This window comes from Anopheles darlingi, chromosome 3, assembly GCF_943734745.1.
Source record: "Anopheles darlingi chromosome 3, idAnoDarlMG_H_01, whole genome shotgun sequence".
Taxonomy (NCBI): Eukaryota; Metazoa; Arthropoda; class Insecta; order Diptera; family Culicidae; genus Anopheles; species Anopheles darlingi.
Window position 1 is genome coordinate 62,162,565 of NC_064875.1, and position 22,785 is coordinate 62,185,349.

At 49.8% G+C, this 22,785-nt stretch overlaps 7 protein-coding genes across 13 annotated transcripts; 3 read left to right on the forward strand and 4 right to left on the reverse strand.

Moving 5' to 3' along the window:
• Positions 1-500: 500 nt before the first annotated feature.
• On the reverse strand, positions 501-4,564 carry LOC125958067 (uncharacterized). Of its 5 annotated transcripts, none has more exons than XM_049691188.1 (5): positions 4,446-4,564; positions 2,280-2,415; positions 2,115-2,191; positions 1,902-2,046; positions 1,616-1,834 (listed from the first exon to the last, which is right to left on the reverse strand). In XM_049691188.1, exons 2-5 carry the CDS (start codon positions 2,371-2,373, stop codon positions 1,719-1,721), a joined length of 432 nt encoding a protein of 143 aa, XP_049547145.1. In that variant the 5' UTR covers positions 2,374-2,415; positions 4,446-4,564; the 3' UTR covers positions 1,616-1,718. The 5 variants fall into 5 exon arrangements, with proteins under 5 accessions (XP_049547142.1, XP_049547143.1, XP_049547145.1 ...); XM_049691187.1 differs by having other exon boundaries at positions 4,433-4,541; XM_049691190.1 differs by having other exon boundaries at positions 4,450-4,535.
• On the reverse strand, positions 2,537-3,977 carry LOC125958069 (uncharacterized). The gene is made up of 3 exons (XM_049691192.1): positions 3,209-3,977; positions 3,046-3,122; positions 2,537-2,887 (listed from the first exon to the last, which is right to left on the reverse strand). The coding sequence occupies exons 1-3, from the start codon at positions 3,318-3,320 to the stop codon at positions 2,735-2,737; spliced, it is 342 nt and encodes a 113-aa protein (XP_049547149.1). The 5' UTR covers positions 3,321-3,977; the 3' UTR covers positions 2,537-2,734.
• Positions 4,565-6,469: 1,905 nt separating the features above from the next.
• Positions 6,470-11,431, forward strand: LOC125958064 (calcyphosin-like protein). Of its 2 annotated transcripts, none has more exons than XM_049691183.1 (4): positions 6,470-6,625; positions 10,141-10,418; positions 10,502-10,654; positions 10,725-11,431. In XM_049691183.1, the coding sequence occupies exons 2-4, from the start codon at positions 10,141-10,143 to the stop codon at positions 10,939-10,941; spliced, it is 648 nt and encodes a 215-aa protein (XP_049547140.1). In that variant the 5' UTR covers positions 6,470-6,625; the 3' UTR covers positions 10,942-11,431. The 2 variants fall into 2 exon arrangements, with proteins under 2 accessions (XP_049547140.1, XP_049547139.1); XM_049691182.1 differs by lacking the exon at positions 6,470-6,625 and adding an exon at positions 7,500-7,678.
• A 277-nt stretch (positions 11,432-11,708) lies between these two features.
• On the forward strand, positions 11,709-14,277 carry LOC125958059 (27 kDa hemolymph protein-like). The gene is made up of 7 exons (XM_049691176.1): positions 11,709-11,866; positions 12,207-12,483; positions 12,819-13,146; positions 13,226-13,389; positions 13,451-13,610; positions 13,681-13,810; positions 13,906-14,277. Exons 2-7 carry the CDS (start codon positions 12,435-12,437, stop codon positions 14,017-14,019), a joined length of 945 nt encoding a protein of 314 aa, XP_049547133.1. The 5' UTR covers positions 11,709-11,866; positions 12,207-12,434; the 3' UTR covers positions 14,020-14,277.
• Positions 14,278-14,299: 22 nt separating this feature from the next.
• LOC125955685 (uncharacterized) lies at positions 14,300-15,688 on the reverse strand. Its single transcript, XM_049686827.1, has 5 exons — positions 15,236-15,688; positions 15,073-15,157; positions 14,859-15,002; positions 14,699-14,799; positions 14,300-14,636 (listed from the first exon to the last, which is right to left on the reverse strand). The coding sequence occupies exons 1-5, from the start codon at positions 15,262-15,264 to the stop codon at positions 14,300-14,302; spliced, it is 696 nt and encodes a 231-aa protein (XP_049542784.1). The 5' UTR covers positions 15,265-15,688.
• A 48-nt stretch (positions 15,689-15,736) lies between these two features.
• On the forward strand, positions 15,737-17,261 carry LOC125958063 (27 kDa hemolymph protein-like). Its single transcript, XM_049691181.1, has 5 exons — positions 15,737-16,071; positions 16,151-16,603; positions 16,697-16,841; positions 16,936-17,053; positions 17,152-17,261. Exons 1-5 carry the CDS (start codon positions 16,029-16,031, stop codon positions 17,164-17,166), a joined length of 774 nt encoding a protein of 257 aa, XP_049547138.1. The 5' UTR covers positions 15,737-16,028; the 3' UTR covers positions 17,167-17,261.
• Positions 17,262-17,623: 362 nt separating this feature from the next.
• On the reverse strand, positions 17,624-22,509 carry LOC125958050 (retinol dehydrogenase 11-like). Of its 2 annotated transcripts, none has more exons than XM_049691158.1 (4): positions 21,488-22,509; positions 18,773-18,878; positions 18,133-18,698; positions 17,624-18,068 (listed from the first exon to the last, which is right to left on the reverse strand). In XM_049691158.1, exons 1-4 carry the CDS (start codon positions 21,994-21,996, stop codon positions 17,855-17,857), a joined length of 1,395 nt encoding a protein of 464 aa, XP_049547115.1. In that variant the 5' UTR covers positions 21,997-22,509; the 3' UTR covers positions 17,624-17,854. The 2 variants fall into 2 exon arrangements, with proteins under 2 accessions (XP_049547115.1, XP_049547116.1); XM_049691159.1 differs by lacking the exon at positions 21,488-22,509 and adding an exon at positions 20,671-20,794.
• Positions 22,510-22,785: the final 276 nt, after the last annotated feature.

Below are 22,785 nucleotides of genomic sequence, written 5' to 3' on the forward strand. Positions count from 1 at the left end.
TTTTTCCGCTCCCATCCACGTGGCGTGACCGATTCACCGGCGTACGGAAAAGCCCGGCCCTCCCCGCCCATGATTACGTGATACGCGGTAATGGCGTCCTCTCGGATTCTCGGCTTCCTTCCTTCCTTGTACCGGCCCTGACCCCCCCGGGAGATACCGGGACCGAGGTGATAGCCGGTCGTTTCGCGCGAGAATTTACAACGCAAATCCACGAGTCCACGTTTATGTGCATTATTGCGTGAATTTATTGTGTCGCCACATCGGCCCTGACCGGTAGACCGGGATCTAAATTAAAAATAGTAGCAAAAACCAAAACACGCTGCCACACAGATGGTGGCGTCTGCGACTGCCTGCCAGTCTGCATGTTTGTTGATCATGATCCTTCATCAATTTGCATCCGACGTATTGGCACCAGCTGCTTCGGTTGGCATACGTGGGGTACGGTTGCAGGCCCTGTAGGCCTTGCGGGGCCTCGAATCGAAAGGACGGACACATTCTGAGCTGTAAATATATATATATTTATTGTACAATCGTATCATCTATCGAGCAGGTCTCTGCAAGTAGCGAGGCTGCATCGTGTTACACGAGAAACAGTGCCAGCGTCGTGCCAGATGGTGCTCTCCCTGCGTTCGTGGTTTAATATCATTTTTTGTAGGACACATACGTTGAGGTAAATGAGTAAATGAAGGCGCCACAGCGTAGCGAGGAAGGCGTTTATAGCGAAGGCAGTTTATGCGAAGCGTAGCATAGCTTCAAAGGCCACCAAAAATGCTTTCTCAAAGCTTACTTATCGTTCTAACAATCTATGTCTTATTTTTGCAACAATTTGTTTGGCTTCCGATCTAACAAAGTTAAAGGCAATCGTGCGTAGTGTGGCCTACGAGTGGCTCCAGTCAGCCATCTCGATGTGCGTCAGCCGATAAGCATCCCGTTCTTTGGCGATCGCTCGCTCGGTACCAATCGCAATCAGGACCTCCATCAGCGAGAGAACTGCAAAGAAATGCAAGAAGGAGAAACACAGAAATTTAAACAATAGTTCCGGATGCTGGCCTGTCACTTTTGACACTTACAGAACAGTGACGTCAGCAGTGACATAACCGTGAGCAGATTTGACGAGAGACCCTCCACGTGGCTATAGTAGGCCGAGAAGAGGATGATGGCCGCGAGCAGCAGCATCTGTACGTAGGTGAAGTACTTGAACAGAGCGATCAGCGTAGGCCGCCAAAGCCCGGCACCGATCATCCAGAACATGGCGAACAGGATGTTTAAGGCACATGGTGCCACGATCTGGTACAGTGCGGCTCGCCCTAGAAAGGAAGATGTTGTGGCATTGTTAGAAACACGATGGGGCTGCTAAATGAAGTAAATTTGGGACTTACAATCAATCAGTAGCTGCTCTGCTCCTTGGCTCAATATGACAAGTACGAAAAATATGTTGATGCTACCGAACAGGTAGGTCAGTATTCTGTACGCTCGGGTGGTCAACATGGTTGCTCGTTAAGGCACATCTGAAGGAGAATACGATGGAGAAAATACAGATTATTAACATTCAACAACTTTAAATTACCGATACTGGAGTCTTTCTTTCTATTTTACGCAACGCACAAGAGTACACCATTGGTTAGAGTTTCATCGCACACTATTGGAGCTAAACTTGGACCACAAAAACACGTATACGTTTATTGGACGTAAAAAGAAATGTACATTAGGACGGACATTCAAACTGGGGCGCACTGTGCCGGCATATACACCACCACACCCTCGCTGGGATTGAGCTTTTTGCGCATCGATTCCAAGGAAGCAGAGACAATCACAAGTTCGATGCCGCAGACAACTGGAAAGAGTAGAGCGGTTGATGAAACTTGATCAGAAAACCGAACCGAATTCAACCAATTTCTTACCGAACATAATACTGAAGAAGATCTTAACCGTACTAGGCCTTTTGGGGATATCGAACAGTCGGTGGCCGTACACCACCATCAGCAGGGCGAATACGAGTTGGGCATAGAAAAAGATTTTGAACAGCCGTACGAGCGATAACTCTTCCTGTAACAGAGAGGCAAGATGGTTCACCGGTTTTGCTCTGCACCGAAGTTTCACCGTTTCACCGTTACCATAATAAGACCGATCATCAAGAGCACCGCTAAAACCATGTTTCCAAGGCAGGGCGAGTAGAACACCTCCAGTAGTGCTGAAAGCAGGGAACAAAACAATTAAACATAAGACGCTTTGCTCGGCATACCTTGAAGCATGCGCTGCTCGCTGCTGCTGCTACAAACGTTGATCGTCCGTGTGTTGCATGATAGCATAAATGGTCGCGGGCATAGCGAGAAAGTTGGCCACCGCTATTAGCATGCAGAGTACTTTGCACATCGTGGCGACGTCACTGCTACCGCTACCGGTGCCTTGCTGGTCCTACAACAGGCATAACATAAAACCATACTATTGACATCGTCCAGTGCGATTGGGGAACACCGATAACATCGAAACACAACACCTAGTTGAAGGATGAAATTAGGGACCTCAGGTAAAATGGTTTGGTCTGCAAACAGTCAACAGTACAAAATTCGGTCTTTGGAATATTATTTATTTTGATTTCTGAACAACATTCGTTCCAATCATTGTCGCACTCTAATTTTCCTCATTCCTTGTATATTAGCTTCTCGTTGAGCAAACGCAAACGATCGGTGATCCATGGTTTCCATTGCATATGCCACCCTCAACGACCCGTCGGTCACGATTTGGACGGTGTCACCGGCACATCGCCATGCTCGACGTCCACCTTCACCAGATACAGCAAACCGGCGGCCAGACAGATTAGGACGAAAATAGCTCCAAGCTGCACATAGCTGAAAATCTTAACGATCTTCACTAATCGTGGACGTCGCTGGAAATAGGTAGCGCCACAAGAGAGATATAGTTATAGTAATAAATAGATTCGATACACACGGAACTGACTGAATGTAGTCGCCGCGCGAATCGCTAGAAGCGTTACAACCTGTGGAGCTCTTGTGCAGAAGAACACCCAGCATTGACGTTACGTACCGTTACTATGCCAACGATGAGGGCGATGACAGACGCAAAGTTGGCCATGCAAGTACAGATGATGATAATGTTCGTGCCTTCAAGAAATAAAAACGTAAACAATAGATCAGCAAACAATTAATTCCTTTTGCGGGGGCGACAATCCAGAGTATGCTGTACTTACTCATCGGCAGGTTGGCGATGGGGAATATCTTGCTGGCGAGCGTAATGAAGATGGCAATCAGCGAGATGGCCAAGCTGTACAGAAACACTTTGTGTAGCCTGTAGGACGACATGTTGGCGTGAAGCACCAGGTAGCGTCGTTCGAACAATATCCGGTTTTCACAATGTTCACACACAACGAGACAGATTGACTGCGGTAAGGTGGGATCGTGACATCGCCTCGGATGCCTCCAACAGAATTGCCACCGGGAGCGTTAAGACGATACTAAAACACGTTGACGACAGCCGACAGCGCTCGTTTTCCGCACGATGGAAAACTGCTGTCAACACATCCAGAGCAGCATTTTCTCTTGCCAGCTCCGGATAGGTTACACAAAATGGTCTCCGCCAACTACACGGCACCACGGCTGGACGTGTTTTTACTGGTGACAAAACTCTAAACCAAATCAGTCAACGGTTCGTGAAAACGTACACGGTTTCACTTCATTTTCTAGCGGCAACAGCGTTCTGGTGTTGCTAGCGAAACATCGAGGAAAACATCGGTTCGCTCTCATGCTACCCCTACCCGGTGGGCCGACAAAGCATGTGCGCATGACCGTTAGGAGGTGTATTTTCAAATGAGAGGTGGGTTTGTTGGCGAAGAACGAGCGTGCGAGCGTTTCTCACCGGCTGCGTGAGTGGCTGCGGATGACAGAATCATTCTGAATTGAAGTTGTCAGAATTTTTACAGTGACAGGATGTTATTTCTACGAAAAGGTAGAACGGTTTTAGAAATTCCTCAGAACCTACACCGAAAATGATTTTTTATCATTTTCCTTTTCCTTGTCAAACTCCCTTCGTTTAAGTAGTATATAAATAAATCATTTTTGATTCATTTAGAGAATGGCAACTGCTAGTCATAGCACTGTAAATACAGTTTGTTTACACACGAGAATACCGGAGGTGAGATACTGTACGAGCATAATTTTAGTTCTAGCTTTTTTTATGCTTCACACATTCGAACCGGATCTATGCCCCTTCCTTTGCCACTCTTCTCCACGGTTCATCATTCCCCACTGATAGGCATGGGTGCGGAGAAATGTTTAAAAATAAACTTGCATCATTCGATCGATCGGATGATGACGGCACCGGACGGCGAGAGGCTCATCATAAAACAACACATTTACGATTCAACATAAACTACACAACGGTGGGTTTGGGCGGGGATTAACAGTACTACTGTTACCTGTGGGACATACCTACACGCAGAAGGAAGCCACAGGTGCTTTGCTTATCGTGGACGGAAGACCTGAAAGGCGGCGGTTCACTTCACATGTTCGTACAAATGGTCCGCTGCACTGGCACTGGCACTGGAGGGTGGCACGATACAATCGTTGTGGGCGATCATGCTCACGCACGCCCTCCTCGTGAGTGACCGCATCGTGTGCGTATGTGTGCCTCAATGCTGGCCAATCAGCTGGCGGGCACACGATTAATCGACACATTTTCTATCCCAATACACTGTATTGACATGTAATGTTTGTCCCTTATGGATTTAATGGTACAAAGATAGAAGCATAAGACAGTTCGGAGCATTAAAAGTGGAAAAAATCGTTTATGTTGTTAAAGTCGAACGCTGTTTTTAAAGCGCACACTGTATAAAGAACTCAGCCATCAAAACATGCCCAGTGAGTCCCACAATGTATCTCTGTCTCGTTCTGCTGCTGCGTTATATGTGTTACAATGCTTGATGCTGCCGAAAAGCTTACGCATTTGAAATTCATGTTTATGAAATGTTTCCTAGAAATATTTAGGTGTTCAAACTAATTAAAGAAAGACTAATTCGGTAGAAACTAAATAATTTAATAATTTATTTTATACTAAGCTATGACATTCTTACCCTATCTCATCAATCTACGATTAGGAAATACCTACACTAATTATTCTTTAGACACTTCGTCCTCATGAAGAATGGAAACCAAATTGGGGTACTTATTTTTGCCAATCGAAAATACAAATACCTACTACTAATTGAATCTTAAGCAGTTACTGCTTCAATAATTCGCGAAAGGTGCACAATTCCCGCAAGCTGTTCGCTGTTGGTTAACGCAAATGTAATTTAGTTTTGAGACAAATCACTAATGCGAATCGAAACCTTTACAAACCCGATCAACCGATGGTTTGCCTTTTGTTCTTTCGGCTCATGAGCGTTATGATTGAACGGCCATTTGTTGTTCTGGGACGCTCGTCAAGCGTGAAGCTGCGTAGCGGGCCACCAGATGTCCGCGAGACCAGAGACTACAGCGCATGTGAGTTCGTACCGACCGTTCACCTTCCGATTCCTTGGCTTGGTTTGGCATGGAATTGAAAGTGAATCCGCCGCCTGCCTTGCTGGCACAGTGCCCAGAGCCAGGCCACAAAACCCACCGATGCGTGTATCGTTTACGATCCACGAGCGGGTAGGTCAAGGGGTTGGAGTGCTGGAAGCTTCAGACAGGCAGCCGTCGGCAGAGATGAGGCCAGATGGACGGAGAGCCTGCTGCTGCTGCTGCTGGAGAACAGCATTAGAGGGAGGAGGAGGTCGCAGCCGATGTTGCGGCGCCCCGTGCCTTTGCGGATATTGAAAATGTGCCAACAAGCGGTGGTGGTAGCCGGCGCCATCGAGCTGTTTAGCACATGCCCAGCACATAGCGAGCATCGTCTCAAACCGAACACCGACAGACGACAGTAGCCGACAGCGACACACCTCCGAGTATACTAACTTTACTTAAAAATTTGGAAAGTCATTCATCATATGTTTTTTTCCATCAAAAACTCTGAAAGTACACTCCATAAAGTGTTCCAACTACTCCAAGAGATGATTTATATAAAAGTAGATAGATTCTCAACTGACTGGTTGGCATTTTCCGACGCAAGCCAAAGCCAAAGATAATCGGATGGCATGCTGGCATGCTGGCGTGTGTCTCACGCTAACTTCCTGGCGACAGCAGACGATACCGATGGCAGGAGGGACGCAGAGACGATCGGAAGTAGCTGGAGCGTCTCTACCCCCTGCGACACACCATTTACTCTGGGGCGAGAGGGTGCCGCTGCTGATGATGCCGATGCCGCGCCCTTGGGGAGGTATAATTTTCCGAAAAAAGCCAGAGAAGAAAAAAAAAGAAGCCAAAAGTACGCACCGTGGAGACCGTGGCAAACCGATACCGACGCCGAGCGCTACTTTTATTGGAGCAACCGTCAGCGACCGTCAGTGAGAGCACTAACTAGAGCTTTGCATTCGTTCAACCTTCTCCGGAGCAGCCAGATCGTTTCCTTCCGTTTAGTATCGTCGTTTAGGCATTTCCTCGGAATTAGTAACGGGAGTCCAAGTGCCATTTTGTCAGCGTCAGTGAAACAGTCGGTAGTTTTTCTTCTCTACTTTCACAATCAGAGAGCAAAGGTATGAGAAGCTCGCTGAAGGTGGCTTGCACCACAAGATAACTACTTTGTTTAAACAGTTTAACCTAGATGTTGATGTGTGAGTGTGTGTTTGCGTGTTGCTGTCAGCGATAATAGCAGGAACGGGAAAAGCAATATCCATCATCAAAGCCCAGGTCCAAGCAGGCCAAGGTCAAGAGCATCCGTTTGCAGCAGGAACGAACGATGTGCTGGCGTCCTGCAACCAGTGATTCCATCCAATCGATCCATAAAGTAATGGTTCTGGACACACCGTCTGTCCATCTATCCCGGTGCGCTAGTGTGCTGTGTTTGTGGTGCATAATACATCATACGGTGGCCGTTGGCTAACGCCACTATCATACTTCCACCATCTGGTGGATGGTGGATCCTTCAAACACTATTGCGCAGGGCCACCGGACACGAAAACCGATCCTATCGCACCGCGGATATTCGGATCGATATTCGACTCGATATTACTCTTCCCCCCCTTCGAGTTGCGTGTTCCCAACGGGAGGGGACGATTGATAACTTGCACACTTATCATTACCATACCACCGACCCCACCGTGCAGGCGAGGACAGGGCTATCGAAATGGGCTTTTAACCATCGACAGCCCCCGGCCACATCATGCCAACGTTGACCAACGCCATTGACGTGGTGGAACCACCGCCAATCGGTTGCACTACTTTACTTCATTAGTCATCAAACCGAAAACCCTCCTCGGAAGGCGGTGGTATATAGAAGGAGAGGGGTAGAGAAGGCCAAGCTAGTGAGCTTCTAACACAACCACAAAACCGCCACCCCGTAATACTGTTTGCGATCCGGCATCCCCGGGGGCCTGTTGCTTGGTGCAGCTGCTTCGCGGACACACAATCCGTTTCATTCGTCTTCGGTGCACGGTTGCGATCAGATCGCAAACCGCCGGCTATACTTTGCTCGCGCTGCGTGTCGTGATCCCCGACGTGATAACGTGTTTGTGTGTCCAATCCCGGTGTTAATACTGTTGTGACAACCCACTCCAACAGCTTCATCTTTTGGCGTCGGATACCATTGTGTAAATATGATCTTTTCTTAATTTTGTTAACATTTTCGAGTGTTTGGAGGCGGTTTTTGCGTTTCTCGGAACTGCCTTGTGTGACTCAGACAGCGAGTGACGGCCTTCCACGATCGCACGATCACCAACACTAGGCCGAGCGCGAACCGCGAAAACGACCTTCACGGAGTGTTGCGCCGTGTATCGAATTCGCCGCGAGCCTCGCTTCTTCTGCTTCTTCTCCTTCGTCGCTTCCTTCTCTCGACCTCGCCGATCTTCGTGTTTTGGGTTTTTTGGAGCGCCGTTGGCACTGTTTTTGGTTCGTTCTTGTTACGCGCCCGTATACGGAAAGATGAGTTTAATTCGATAAACGGATGGTGCGCCGGCGAATCGATCTTCTACCGAACATCGCCGATCGTTCTGTGGCGGAGTTTTCCCCTCAATATCCGGCTCACGAATGTGCTGATCGCGAGAAAATACCAGCTTCCAGTGTGTATGTGCGTGTTTGAGTCGAGGTGTGACACATTCATGCATCAGAGCTTCCAGCTTGCGCTGTGTTGTCGCGGTTTCATCTCATGAGTAATGCATTTTTACCGGCAAAAATTACTCAACTGAAACTCCCCCCCTTTATCACACGCTATAATTGGTCTTTACCCATATATGAGGCATATGACGCAGCAGCGGAATGGTGGAATTTTAAGATCCCCAACAGCAGCAACAGCAACAGCAACCCATGGAATTCGCTCTCCGCAATGGCGAGGTGTTTGCAAACATACCGCGAGAGGCCGCGGCTTCGTGACACGATCCGGCACTTATTGATTGACCACACTCCGGAGAACCAGGTGCTGGTGTGCGTGTCTCTCTCTCTCTCACCCTCTCTCGCTCTGTCGTCCTTAAGCCAGCCTGTTAATCCACGTGGATGTCCAGCGCTTGGGGATTGACCCCTCGCATGTACATTACCGAAGGACCCTCGCGTGCTGTCTCGCGATGTGACGATGGAATACATTTACATTTTTACTCTCAATAGCACCAGGGGACGGCCCACAAACTACCACTAGGCCGGTCGGCCGGGAATTGAAAACCCAACAACAGCAGCAAAATGGACGAACTCTCTTCATTCTCTCGTTCGGTTCCGATCTGAATGGGGAGTAGGACCACCAATACAGTGGCCGCTGTCCTAGCGACTAACCGGAGAAGCAAAGGACCGGCTGAGTAATGGCACACACCGACGACACCGAGCGTATGCCAGGACCCATGGTCCAGTCCGATTTGTGCCTCCGCGCTGTACCGCAGCAGCAGCAGCAGCAGCAGCAAGGATAGTCAGAGGTCCCTTTCTGATCACTGTGCCAGTCTGTCTGTGTGTGTGTGTGCTTGTGTGCCATCACTGAGAGTGACTGTGAAATGTACCGCGTGCTAGTGCCAATGCCGATACACGGATCCGCTTGCAACGGTTAACGGGCAACACCGAACGGGATTCCGAAAAGGGGATCGACCCAAAAAAAACGGGGGGACACGCGTGATCCGGGGATACTACTCGTTTGGCGCATCCCCTGCAAACTACCTCACCAAAACGCCTCTGATTAATACAGCACTCAGTTCCTCCTTCTCCTCCTCTACCGTCGCCGTTCGTCACAAACCATCCTGGAGTCCAAACTGTACCTCAAACTCACCACTATGCGAGCAATCCATCGATTCAATCATCGCATTCCGCTGAAGGTATGGGGGAACACTAAGAGAATCACCGCGAGACCGCGTACTGTGACTTCTGGCTTCGAGTTCATGGCGGTCGCCGGTCGATTGGACGACAACGACGACCCCCTTTTTTCCCAAGCGGAGGTTCCCTTTGCAGAGAGTGAAGCAGAAGAAGGTCGTGAAACGAGGTCACCATAATTAAGTGTTCGCACCACCCACGACGAGCGCGTTTCTTGGTGCGTTTGATAGCCAAAGGAACTGTATGGCAATGGGGAGGGGGGAGGACTTTGGTCTATGGATCATCGTGGGTTCGATGGCACTCCTGTCAGCAGGGACGCTTCTCGTATCAGTCTCGGCTGTCCAAAAGGGAATTAATCATCTCGTCTCCTTTTGGGGGGTGTTCGTATACACAATACAATCCTTTTGCTTCTATCGTGGAAAAGCATTGGAGGTCTTTCGTCCTTCGAAACATCCGGCCAAATTCCGTCCGACAGCGCCACAATCCTGGCGTATTCATTCGGGCGTGACGTGTTGCTTAGCAATCCTGTACAACAGTAGGCCGCCCCGGGTAGGCGGCCTACTAGATAATTTAGTAACCAATAACCGAACCGTCGCTAGTTCGAGGTCATTAACACATGGTTCTAGTCCACTACTCCAGCTACTCGATGCCGTTGCGTCGAATCGAGTTAATCGTGAATCATATGCCCACATCAGTCGCCGACGCCGCACGTTGAAAGATTGTTCGAATTGTCAGTCAGATTCATTCATCCGCGGTTCTTCTCGCATTCCAGATGGCCCATCGCCCCGTCAGTGCAATGTCTCGCCAAGAATCGGAAATGATTAACCGCAGCCGGCGCGCCCTGTCGTCCGGTACGCTGACGGACTCGATCGAGAAGCTGCGCCACATGTGTCTGGCCCGCGGTGCATCAGGCATTCTCGGTCTCGGTCGTTGCTTCCGCCGCATGGACGACGATGGTAACAAGCAGCTGAATCTGGAGGAGTTCATCAAGGGCCTGCACGATACCGGGCTCGACATCTCGACCGAGGAGGCTACCGATATGTTTAACAAGTAAGCGGGGGGCCCCGGGCACGGAAGGAGAGTGGTGACCACGAGAGGCCAATTCAATTTATGTTGCTGTCTTTTGCTCTTAGGTTCGACACAGACGGTAGTGGTTCGATCAATATGACCGAGTTTCTGATTGCGATCCGTCCCAACATGTCCGAGTCGCGCGTAAACATCGTGACCCAGGCGTTCAACAAACTGGATAAAACGGGCGATGGCTCGATCACGATCGATGATCTAAAGTAGGGGAGCTTCTGTGAAGAGCACTGTGATCCTATTTACTAATTTCATTTCCATCTCTCTCTTCAACAGGAACGTGTACTCGGTGAAGAACCACCCACTGTACATCAGCGGCGAGGAAACGGAGGATGTCATTCTGCGGAAGTATCTGGCCAACTTCGAGGAGAACGGCAACGTGGATGGCATCGTGACGAAGGAGGAGTTCCTGAACTACTATGCCGGGCTGAGTGCGTCGATTGATTCGGACGCTTACTTCGATCTGATGATGCGTCAAGCGTTCAAGCTGTAAAGCCTGTCGGTCGATGACGTACGAGTGGAGCCTTCTACAGCCTTCTAAACGCACCAGGAACCTACGGCGCCGCCAGGAGTAGGATCGAGACCGTGATCGCGATCGTGGGGACCTCTTCTTTTTATGCATATACGTTTACTTGTCTAACCAACATGCGTGCAACAGACATCACACACATGACAAAACTGCCTTAGAGAAGATAGTGTCGTGAGCGGAATGGAACAGCGATCGTCGGCGGGAGTGCTGGAAATTAAACCAAAGCTGGAGCAAAATATTCTGAAGAAACAGGTGCCGGAATAATAGAGGATGAGAGAGAGAGAGAGAGAGAGAGAGAGAGAGAGAGAGAGAGAGAGAGAACGAGTAGAGCTACGACGACAAGGAGCTATGGAGTAATGTTTCGATACTAAAACCAGTGCACCCCAAGAGTGTTTCCTCAAAACAACAACAGCAAAAGAAATCCTTCAATAAAAACAGCCTTAAGTTCACATAAGACGCTCGCTCGCTCGCTCGCTCTGGCGCTGCTTCTTACCTTTCCTTCTTCTTCTTGTTGTTGCATGCGGTCAGCATTCGAGTCGGCAAATGCATCTTTTTTTCTTCGTTACCTGCTTCTGCCCGCAAACCGATCGTTAAAGCATGGCACCACATTTTTCAAGGGCACCACTGAAACGAACGCACACCACCACGCGTTCTCGGAACTCACGAATGAATGGACAACTGGACGGGCAGCGCAGACTGCGGGGCAAGGGTTGGCCGCACGCGTTCATCTCTTGGACAGTAGCAGCAGCGGCAGCCAGTGAGCTGCTCCTCGGTCCACTCGGCGGCATTCGATTTGTTAACGTTTCGTAGAGCGGACGATGCGATCGACGAGTGATCGTTCGGGTGTTTGATTTGATTTGTGGTTTCCAGCGGCAGCGTCGAGTTTTAGGTGAGGTGTTTCTAATGTTGATCTGCTGCACTTCGTGCGTGATCGTGCGTTCGTTGATCTTTGTGGTTGGGAAAGAGAGCATTCCAATCCTATCCCAGCAATTGAGTTGGTGTTCAATTGAAAAGTTCAATTGAAAATATGCAGCGTCAAGCAAAAACCAAACATACAAAGACACCTCGCACGTATGTGTGCACAGCGAGTGGCCGGTCTGGACAAAAACAAATAGCCTCACAGAGATGGTGACGACACCGTTGAGCGACCGTTCGTGCGCGCCAGGCCAGAACCGTCGCCGAAGGTCTCTGCTGCGGAATCAACTGATTTCTTATCAACTCGTCTACAGGTATCGGCGATTACACAGCCGGCCGTTGCCGTCGTTTCGGTGCAGCACAGTGATAAGGCGTCCTCGGAGTGCTTCAGTTGGTTGCCTCTCATCCATCCATCCATCGGAATCAATGCGCGGTGGCATTCGGTACATTCCTACCGTGACAGTGGTGCTTGCGTGATCTCGGGAACGGATCGTCACCGTGCTTTTCGTCCAGCATCGAGTGCTTGAGATTGAAATTTAGAAATGTTTTCCTGGAAACAGAGCATTGTCGCGTGCCTGCTGGTGGTGTTCGGTAAGTAATTGGATCTCTCCTATAGCCGAACCGAGGTTTTCGATATTACTCATAGCCCCGCAGTGACATTCGTGTCGATGTAGCCTTCTAGCATGATAAGAGCAGAGGCAGTACTGTGCCGTGTGGGATCGCGTTGTTATCGCTCAGCCGTTCAAAGTTCATGCTGGGGCACAAGCCACACACACACACACACGCGTGGAGCTGAAACAAAGCATAATTGATGAGTGGCGCCCGACAGAGAGAGAGAGAGAGAGAGAGAGAGAGAGCCAGAGAAAAGGGGAAGAAATTCCCTCTAAAAAACCATGTGCTCATGTGTGTTTTCTACTTCTTTCTAGCGCTACAAGCGGCCACTCAAGATGCCGCCGAACCGGGTAAGATCGACCTGAAGGACATCGATCTGAACGAGCTGCTGAAGGATGAAAAGCTGGCGGACATACTGCCACCGGAGTTCAAGAACGTCACGCTGCCCAAGCTCGAGGACATACAGAAGGTGATCAAGGACAAGTGCTCCCGGGTGGCCGGTAGTGACGCATCGTACGAGGAGGCCGAACAGGCGGCTCAAAAGTTCGGCGAGTGCATGCGCGATCTCGTCGATTTCAGCGATCTACAGGAGGAGATCAAAAAGGCCAAACCGACGGGAGATCTGGACACCGTTTTCAATAAGTAATTATGACTGGGAAAGGTGGGTGGTGAGACATTTGTGCTCTTCATTAACCTTTCCACTGACCTATCCCATCGTCAGGTACTGCCGGAGACGTTCCGCGGCGATCGAATGCATCGACACGTTCTCGAACAAGGTGGACGTTTGCCTGGAGAGCGAGGAGAAGGAAAGCAAGGTCGTGATGGTTAACATTGTTCACGGATTGTTGAACTTTGTTTGTCATAAGGATGGTGATCAGATTGCGTGTAAGTAGTTGCTGTTTACTGTTGACTCGTGGACGAGTTTCATGACGAGAACGCTCTTCAGTGTTCATTGCAGAGGAAGGTCCCGAGTGTTTCTCCGATCAAAAGGATGCTCTGGTGGATTGTATCAATGGTACGCTTTCGGGATACCTAACGGAAGAAACCGCTCCCTCGTCCTCACCGGGCGGTGTCCCGAAGCTGGTGATGGGCAAAAAACAATGCGAGTAAGATCCCGCACTGAAACCATCCAAGCAAGCGTGTGCTGTAATGTTCCTAATGGTTTCCATTTTCCAGTGAAATGACAACTCTACAGAATTGTATGGTTTTAGCGCTGGAAGGTTGCAAGGAGTCGACGCCAGCCAATCTGGTCGAGTCACTGTTCAAGTTCGTACGGCGGGAAACGCCCTGCGCCAATTTGACTGGTGTAAGTTATGAGCCTTGGTCTCAATTCCACCGCCTACCTTCTGGTGACCTTCAACCAGCCATATCTAATCCCATTTCTTCATTTCACCTTCACAGGAAGCCGTTCCCCGAAAGACTGGCCGTGGTACGGGCACTCTATCGCAAGCATCGCTACACATACTGCTATCTACGCTGATCATGGCCATGATGGCGAAACTGTTTGTAAGATAGGCCCACCATACCGTCCTCGGTGCACTCCTGTTCCTATTCTTTTGCTCAATGGTGATAAGCACTCTTCAAACAAAATAGCCAAGTTAGTGATGATACAAAGGTTTTTTTTAGTGCGGTGTGTTTTATTCGGTAAAAAAGTGGTAATAGTGTTAATTTGATAAAATGGTTGAAGAAACAACATCAAAAGATTGCAATTTTAATGACAAACCCCCATCGGTGTATGTGAGTCGAATAAAAGGACCATTTGGATGAAATGAACCTGGTTTGTGACCGGTTGGTACTAGTGGTCGGATACACTTTCTTCCGGTCGAGGCATCGTACGCTCGGTAGTAGACAAATGTTCACCGTCGCAACGTCTGTACTCCTCCTGCAACCATGCCTGGAAGATTTCGTTGGCGATTTGTTTCTTTTGCTTTTTAGCATTCGCTTCCTCCTCTTTTTCTCGATCCAGTTCGTCATTGTTGTCCATGCATCGCTTAAAAATGTTACCAATAGTCGCCTGATCAACAGGTCGCTGGACACTTGTACTGTTATCTTGGTACTCCAATTTTATTTCTTTCATCTGTTCGCATAAAGATTCCAGTTGCAGGTCCGCCGTTGATTGTTTCTCCTGAGTTCTGAAAAATGTAACTATAGTTTTATATTCTTCGTCTTAATCCTGGTCGATCCCGATACTCACATTGCTCTAGCTTCGGGTTCGGCTTCGCTTTTTGACTCTGGAAGTGGTTCCTTTTTTGACGGTCGGTCCACAATAACCGTGTCCGTACTCCAATCTGAATCCTAGAAAGAAAGTTAGCATTATTACTATCAGCCCATAGACCATCCTAGTTTCGTTTTACATAAGTGACGTCCGCATCACCGCCTCCTCGATCGACAAACGAACGCTTTTTGGACCACCGGATGTTGCTCTCCGCCTCATACACATCGTCACTGCTGGATTCGCTAGAAGCACTTTCGTCCTCGGAACCACTATCAGTTGTTGCCTGCGGAAAAGCGAATTTCGGAGTAAGAGAACAACTACCGTTCAGCGAAGTATGTCTGTGTTCTACATACACCTTCTAGCTCCAAAAGATCCTTGGCAGAGGGCTCCCAGTGGTCACCGATTTGATGTTTCTCGGAGAATTCACTCCTTTTCAGGCTGAAGGGAACAGTAAGAGCCAATGAAAGCGCTTAAAGATAATGATGATAATAATTTAGAGAAACTCCAGAAACTTACTCTATATTTTCTGGTTCAGCAGCGTTCATCGTAACTACATGCTGCAGCTATCAGATTGCTTGTTGTACTGTGATAAACGGCGCAAGAAAAATATCTATGCATACTAAGATTGTTAAGTAAAAAGTACCAAATTTCGTAACCAAGCCCAAAGGAGTCTTTGACAAAACGATAAAGCATTTCCTAGAACGTTTCTCTGTTGCTGCGAGCTGCATCGATCGCCGTTATTGGCTCAATCATGCGGAAGCAGCTTATTCAACGACAACGCGTCTGCCGATCGGGCCTACTTACAGGGCTGACGTCGAAAGGGATGATTACCGATAGAACCCAAGCGTCGCCCACCGCCTCTGTCTCGGTCGCCCACCGCCGCTCTGTACCGTGTACCATTTCACTTAAGTCGTTGTCGGTTTCACCCGGACAAAAGCACTCAATTTAGCTCACATCCGTAAGATTAAGGCCGGGCGCTGGTCGTTCGGACGGTTGCTCGGTCGGTCGGTCAGTCGTCGATAGGCTGGATGGGATCGGACGGATTTTGATAGAGAGCTGCCAACACGGAGATGATCGGCGTGCGCGCACTCGCGATCTTACTTCGCCTTTCACCGTATCAGTCCATTCGTGTCCGTCGTGTGTAGTTGATGTGTTACACGGATCACGACCCTTTCCAGGACAGGATCAACGGCTCGTGTACGTATATATATAATCAGTCAGTGGAGCGTTAGAGAGTGATTAACTGACGGAGTGCACTGTGAGGACGACGCGACAATCCTTCGAACGAATCGAAACCACCATCGAAGCAATGGCGTTGAAGTACCTTTGCCTCGCGCTAGCCGCCATTATGGGTAAGCAGGACAGCAGGACAGCAGTGTGCAAGACGGCGAGCCAGCACATCAAAGTGATTTTCAATCCAATCCGCGTTAGGCGCCAGTCCCATCGTCAGCCTACCGTCCGGTGTGTCGAACCAAATCGATGTCGATGCCATCCGGGAACGACTCCCGGGAAATCTGTCGCTACCGTCGCTGGAAGAGGTTGAGCGGTTGCTGCGGGATAAGTGTTCGACTGCGGGTGCACCGGACGATGCGTTCGATAATGCGCGCGATGCCGCCATGACGTTCTTCGAGTGTGGTCGCGGCCTGATCGACATTAACCAGTTCCAGCAGGAGGTGGAAGCGGCCAAACCGACCGGTGATCTCGATACCGTCTTCAACAAGTACTGCCGCAAGCGGAACACGCTGATCGAGTGCGTCAACACGTTCGCCAACGCGATCGATCCGTGCCTGGAGGATGACGAGAAGGTTGTGAAGCGATCCGGGCTGGACATCTTCAAGAATCTGCTCAACTTCGTTTGTCACAAGGATGGTGATCAGATTGCGCGTGAGTGTGGCGGATGTTCGCTTGGCATGAGGGTGTTTTGACTCTGACCCCCCCCCCCCCCTCTCGCTTTCTCTCTTTCGCTCGGTGTTGCAGTATTCATTGCTGAGAAAGGTCCGGAGTGCTTCCTGGAGCAGAAGAACGATCTGATTGCGTGCGCGAACGAAACGTTCTCGGGCTACGTCCCGGAAACGAACCTCGAGGCAATACCGAAGCTGGTGATTGGACCGAAGCAGTGCGAGTAAGTGTCCTCCTACTTGACTTGAGTGTACTGTCGGTCATGCGAAAACCATTACAATTTCCCCACCCCCTATGCCGTATTCTTCCGTAAAAAGGGACTTCAATAAGCTGCAGAACTGTATGGTCCGCGAGCTGGAGGAGTGCGACGAATCAACGCCCGCCAATCTAGTCGAATCGCTGTTCCGGTACATCAAGAAGGGATCCCCGTGTGCGGTGAGTTCAATGCTTAATGCTGGTTCGGACCATTAGTGACCGATTTGTTACAACGTATGCTCTCCCCTTTTTTTTGCTTCCTCATGTCCACTCCTCAGAACAACTCTGGATGAAAATAGGGCAATCCGTGGCCAGGACCGTGCGTTGTTATGACATGGGATCGCATCCGAACCGGATTTTAAATAAATTAGGAATGTTGATACGTGCACATGCCCGACCCGTGGTTCTTATCTTCTGCTGCTGTCCGAAAGTAGAGCGTACGTGATAGGATTCGGTCTTTTTCTATCCTGTTCGTTCTGACAAAGCTTAATGCATTAGGGGCGTCTATGCTGGTGGATCTTTTTAACGGTATAGAAAGTGTTTTAGACAACTCTTTGCGCATTTGAGCTGCTACTTTCTACTTAGAAGCGATAAGCGGCCGAGTCGCTAGAGGTGCGCAGTGACTTGTTTACGACGTAGCAGCACATTTCAGCTGTTATCAGCTTCCTAGAAATGAAAGTAGAACGCCATCCTATCGCGAGCAATTCAACGAAAGGAAAGGAAAAAAAACGGCGCCAAACATCATTTCTTTTTGTATGAGCATTACGTTGTATATTAGCTTCACCTATCAATTTGATATAAACACTCTAAAACACACACACACACAGACAAACAAACATTCATTTACAGTAGTCATAGGCTTGAAGTCCTCTACGTATTCGTTCTAAGATGGCGAGAATGAGAACACGGGCACACGGGATGCAGTGATAGGAAGTGATAGGATGCGTCATCGTCATCGACGTCGCCGTCATACATCTCCACTCAACGCAGCCCGGTTAGCCTTTCGCTCAGATTCCACAGCCACTCGGCCATCGCATCGTCCTGCGCGTGCGGTTCCGGATCCTTCAGCTTACAGTCACTGTAGTACAGTCCGGTTTGCGTCGCGATCGTCGGTTCCATGGCACAGTACAGCGTGGTTTGGGCACCGGATTTGGGCGTCTTAAAGAACACCCAGAACACCGGTTTCGCCATGGTCCTGTAAACAAAGGGGCGCGTGTTGAGTACCGTTGCGTAGCTGTCCTTGTGTTTGTGCTCCATACCTGATGCATGGATTCAGATGACGCATCAGCTCGGTATTGATGGCCCCAGGATGAATGGCGTACGTGGTGACACCGCTGCCCTGTAACCGTTTGGCGAGGTGACGCGAGAAGAGTATGTTACAGAGTTTGCTCTGCATGTACGCGTCCCACTCGCGGTACTCCTTCTCCGAGTTAATGTCATCCTTGTTGATGCGGCCCCACTTGTGACCGAGACTAGCGACCGTCACGATCCGGCTCGGTGCCGTCCGCTTCAACACATCCAGCAGCAGGTTCGTCAACAGAAAGTGCCCCAAATGGTTGGTTCCGAAGTGCATCTCGAAGCCCTCCTTCGTGTACGCCTTCGGGCACGCCATCACGCCCGCATTGTTAATCAACACGTGAAGCCGCCGCTCCATGCTGAGGAACGTCTTGACGAAGCTACGGATCGACTCGAACGACGCCAGGTCCAGCTCCAGCCCGAACACGTTCTGGCTGCCCGATTTATCCAGTATCTCCTGGCGGGCCTTCTCCATCCGGCCCGGATCCCGGCATCCCATGTAGACCCGGGCACCGCGCTTCGCACATTCCTGTGCGGAGAGAAATGCTGACTTAGTGACTGATTATTCCCTTTTTTTAGTCCTCCTTTGGTTTAGATACTCACGATGGCTGCTTCCTTGCCGATGCCGGCATTTGCTCCCGTTATGATCACGACCTTAGCATCCAATCGGATGTCTTTGTTCTTGAATTGACCCCCTTGAAAGAATTTCCTGCACAAAAACACAGCGAAAGAGAGAGAGATAGAAAGAATGAAAGGAAAAACCATAGCGATGTTGAACATTGTTTTGTGTAGCGCCGCCATGACGATGGAACTGCAATCTATAAATGCTAAAAATAACTTCAAACATCTGGCCGGGCCGGAGCAATTGAGTATTGTTGCGGGGCATCGATGCATAACTCCAGTAGAGCAGAACCAACCGGCAAAAGCCAACTTTCATCAGGGGGGGTCACATCAAGCCGCTACTCCCGCCATAAAAAAAAGAAACAATCCTGCGATATGGCGTGACGTGGTATGTAAATTGGATCGATGCGAACAAACGGCCGATCTCATTGATGCATCTCGCGATCTTCCGGTTAGACGCGAAGGGTGCGAATGATTTTCATCAGTTTTTCCCGAGCAAAAACAATTTGTCGATAGAAAAACGCGTTACTAGCCACTTTGTGGTTGTGTATCCGGGTGAACTGAAACAAACTGGCCAGACAGGGAACGGAAAAACACGTGCTTCGCCGGGGTATCAGTGCTTTCAATTTAATTTTATATTTCCCTCCTGGTGTGGTCCAATCTAGTAGCTCCAAATCCATAATTAAAGTTGACGTCTGTCACGCAGTAAGATGACGTACTGCGCCATCATTGGCTACTCTAATGGTTGCTATGTCTTTCAATTTGCTTGTCTTTAAATGGGAACCAAGCTATCCGACTCCAGTTTTAGTTGAATCTAATGACTCTAGAGTCCTATTCATGATGGTGCCGAATGACAAATGACTTGGACGCAATGTAACTGTATCCATTACTAAGCATAGAATTGTCGAGAATCTATCAATCGCCACTACATGAATCGAAACAACCGAACAATCCCATTGTCAGCAATCTAAACTGTGGCGACCACGCGGCGATATCGCTAATCACACACCCTCCCGGGCCGTCACTCCAAGCCGATTTGGCGACAAACATTGCCCCATCGATTGATTAGCAGAGAAACCTGCACTGTCATTGACAATGTCTAAGCAGGCCGTTGGCAAGTTTCGATGGATCAATAGCTAGAGTTCGATTCGATCGTCGCCAGGCCGGTTTAGGGTCAATGGTGCCCGTGGGAAGGAACACTCTTACCGCAATCCCTTCACCTGAAACCCCTTCCCTGGTGTCTTCCCATAGCGTATGCCTACACTGCACTACCATCTAGCGATCTAGTCATTCGCTCCCTATACACACACACACGCACACACACGCGGCATGCTTCTAGCAAGACAGAGAGAGAGATGCTCGGACCTTCGTTGCAGTTTTCCGAGCAATCCGCAACGGGGATTAGGTGATGGAAGGTTTGAAATAAAGGTAGCCAGGCACAAACAATAGAATGCACCGCCCATAATTACGCGATCGCGCGACTCAGGGTATGTGCGCGCGCGCGCGCAAACGAAGGGAACCTCTGAAAGGTGAAGGAAAACCGGGCGAGGCGATTCAGCGTTCAGCTTGCAATTAAGTGCCACGGATCGCTGCAGGCATCGGCCGACAGGCTGACTGACGAGCAGCTGAACTGAATGGACTGGCCCTGTGCTGCTGCTGCTGCTGCTGCTGCTGCTGCTGCTGCTGCTGCTGCTGCTGCTGCTGCTGCTGCTGCTGCCTACCGAGCTGACGTAAACAGCTGATGTGCTCGTTGGCGGGCAGCATTTTTTGCCCAATAATTGAGCACAGACACTCGAACGAACAAACATTCCTATTCGGGTAATTCGTAGAAATTCGGGCACCTCATTATGGAGTGTGTCTGGAACTCCAGAAATACCTACATTTTGCTGGTTTGGCCGTGGCTTAGGGGCTAAAAATATCTGTCTCTTCCTATACTGTTGTTGCTGCTGAAATGGGCCGATACTGTTTGCTTTGAACGCGGGGGGGGGAAATGTTTTTTTTTTCGGGTGACACCGGAGCCAAACACCCAACTGACTAAACACCACAGTCCAGAATGGCGCACTGAGCTGTGTGTTTGGTGGCATGTGGTGGCCATGGATGATGCTAGAAGGAACGCTCGTATCTTATCTGTCCTTCGCCACCGGTGTCTCCGTGACGTCGTTAGTGCGACGCGTTGCAAATGTGACCGAGCATCGGTTATTATCTTCTTCTCGTGATTACGGCGTGTCGCGCGTATCACGCTTCTAATCGCGCTTCCTTCACAACAAACCGAATGTGGCAAAAGAGCACATTGTTTTGTGTATTACAGCATCGACGGCGGTGTCACTGGAGTCACTGGAGAAATCTAGGTTCTAGAAGCACCGAGCGAATGCGACCTTGCAATCCGAATCACCGCCGACCACCGATCCGGGCCCGCGCGAGGTAAGGCACATGGCAATGAGCCGATCAGCGCGCATCGCTTACGGTCACCGGCACTAATTAAGCGATCAGCGAGTACAAGTACGCGAACCGACCGTCCCCAGGACGGTACGTTGGTCACAGCGTCAATCGCGGCGCACAATTTGCCAACCAAACGGTGCGCGATCGATCGGCCGGCGATCGAACGGCGATGATGGCCATCGACAGTTTCAATGTCGCATAAAAATATCGGCAAATAGCCTCTGGACTGGAAGGGGAGGGAGGAAGGTGCGCTCTTACCTTACGAAGTATACGATCGCAAAGGTGAGGATGAACGAACCAAGGCAAATGCTCGCGATCATGAATAGGTCGTGCTGTTGCTGCTGATGGTGCAGCAACTGCTGCTGGTGCTGTAGCTGGTGGTGCTGCTGCTGCTGCTGCTGGTGATGCTGCTGGTAGTAGAGGTTGGCCGGTACCTTGTGGGTTACTGGCGTATCGAGCAGAATGGGTGCAATGGGTGCCGCTGCTCCATCCACTGGCGGTATCTGTGGTGGAGCCGGTGGTACCAGCGGTAGTGGTGGTGCTGGAGACATCGATGGTGGCAGCACGGGAAGCGTTTGGTTCGGGAATGCGGCTTGCGCTTCTGCCGGTGTGGTCCGATTGACGATGAACTTCACTTTCCGTTCGCCCGTGACTCCTTCAGCTGTGGTGCGTGTGTCGCGAATAGTAATTGCGATCGCTTGCTGCTGCTGCTGCTGCTGCTGCTGCTGCTGGTCGTGCTTCTGATGTTGGTGCTGGAGGTTGGTCATTCATCAGGCGTTGGTGTGCATGCAGGATGCAACCACGGGAAGGAAGGACACACAGTGGACAGACAGGCAGACGCTTAAGGACACACCGATTGACCGGAAACGCAACTTTTCCGGGTGTTTTTCATTCAAAACCAATCAATTGCCAACTTCTTCATTCACGTATTCCTGTGTTGGATTGAAGGATTGACACTTGAGAATATGAGCGGCACAGAATCACACAATCTGAGCTTTTAAAAATTTCGGTGACCAAAATGATCATCACATATCACTCTTTCTTCACGTTTCAATTGAATGAATTACACCACATTAATCGAGCACATGCAACGATTCACATGCACAAATGCTAATCACGGAACTGCTGCCCTTATCATAGCACCACCGGGTTCTAACGGATCGTCCAGCATTTATCAGTAATTCACTCGCGCGGAGACAATCATAAATCGATTTATATCACGTTAGGCAGCATTGTTCGCATCTCGCACTCGTTCGTTCGCTCGCCATCCGCCGACACATCCGCCGATGCCGATCTTAACGCGCGGACAGCAACATTTAGAATGAGCACGTGGATCGTGGCCCCGAGCGAGGGCGGCCGCCCCCCATGCGAGCACCGTTTGCCGTTGCGGTGTGCGAACACGAACCTCGATTGTTTCCTCGAGGTAGTAAGGTCTTGGTACACGGTGATCGCGGGCCACCCCGTGGCTCGTGGAGTGCGCGGGCGTTCATGTTTCGGAAATTTCTATTCCGATTTTTCCGCATTCACGCTGGGGATGGGTCTAGAACATGGTGCTT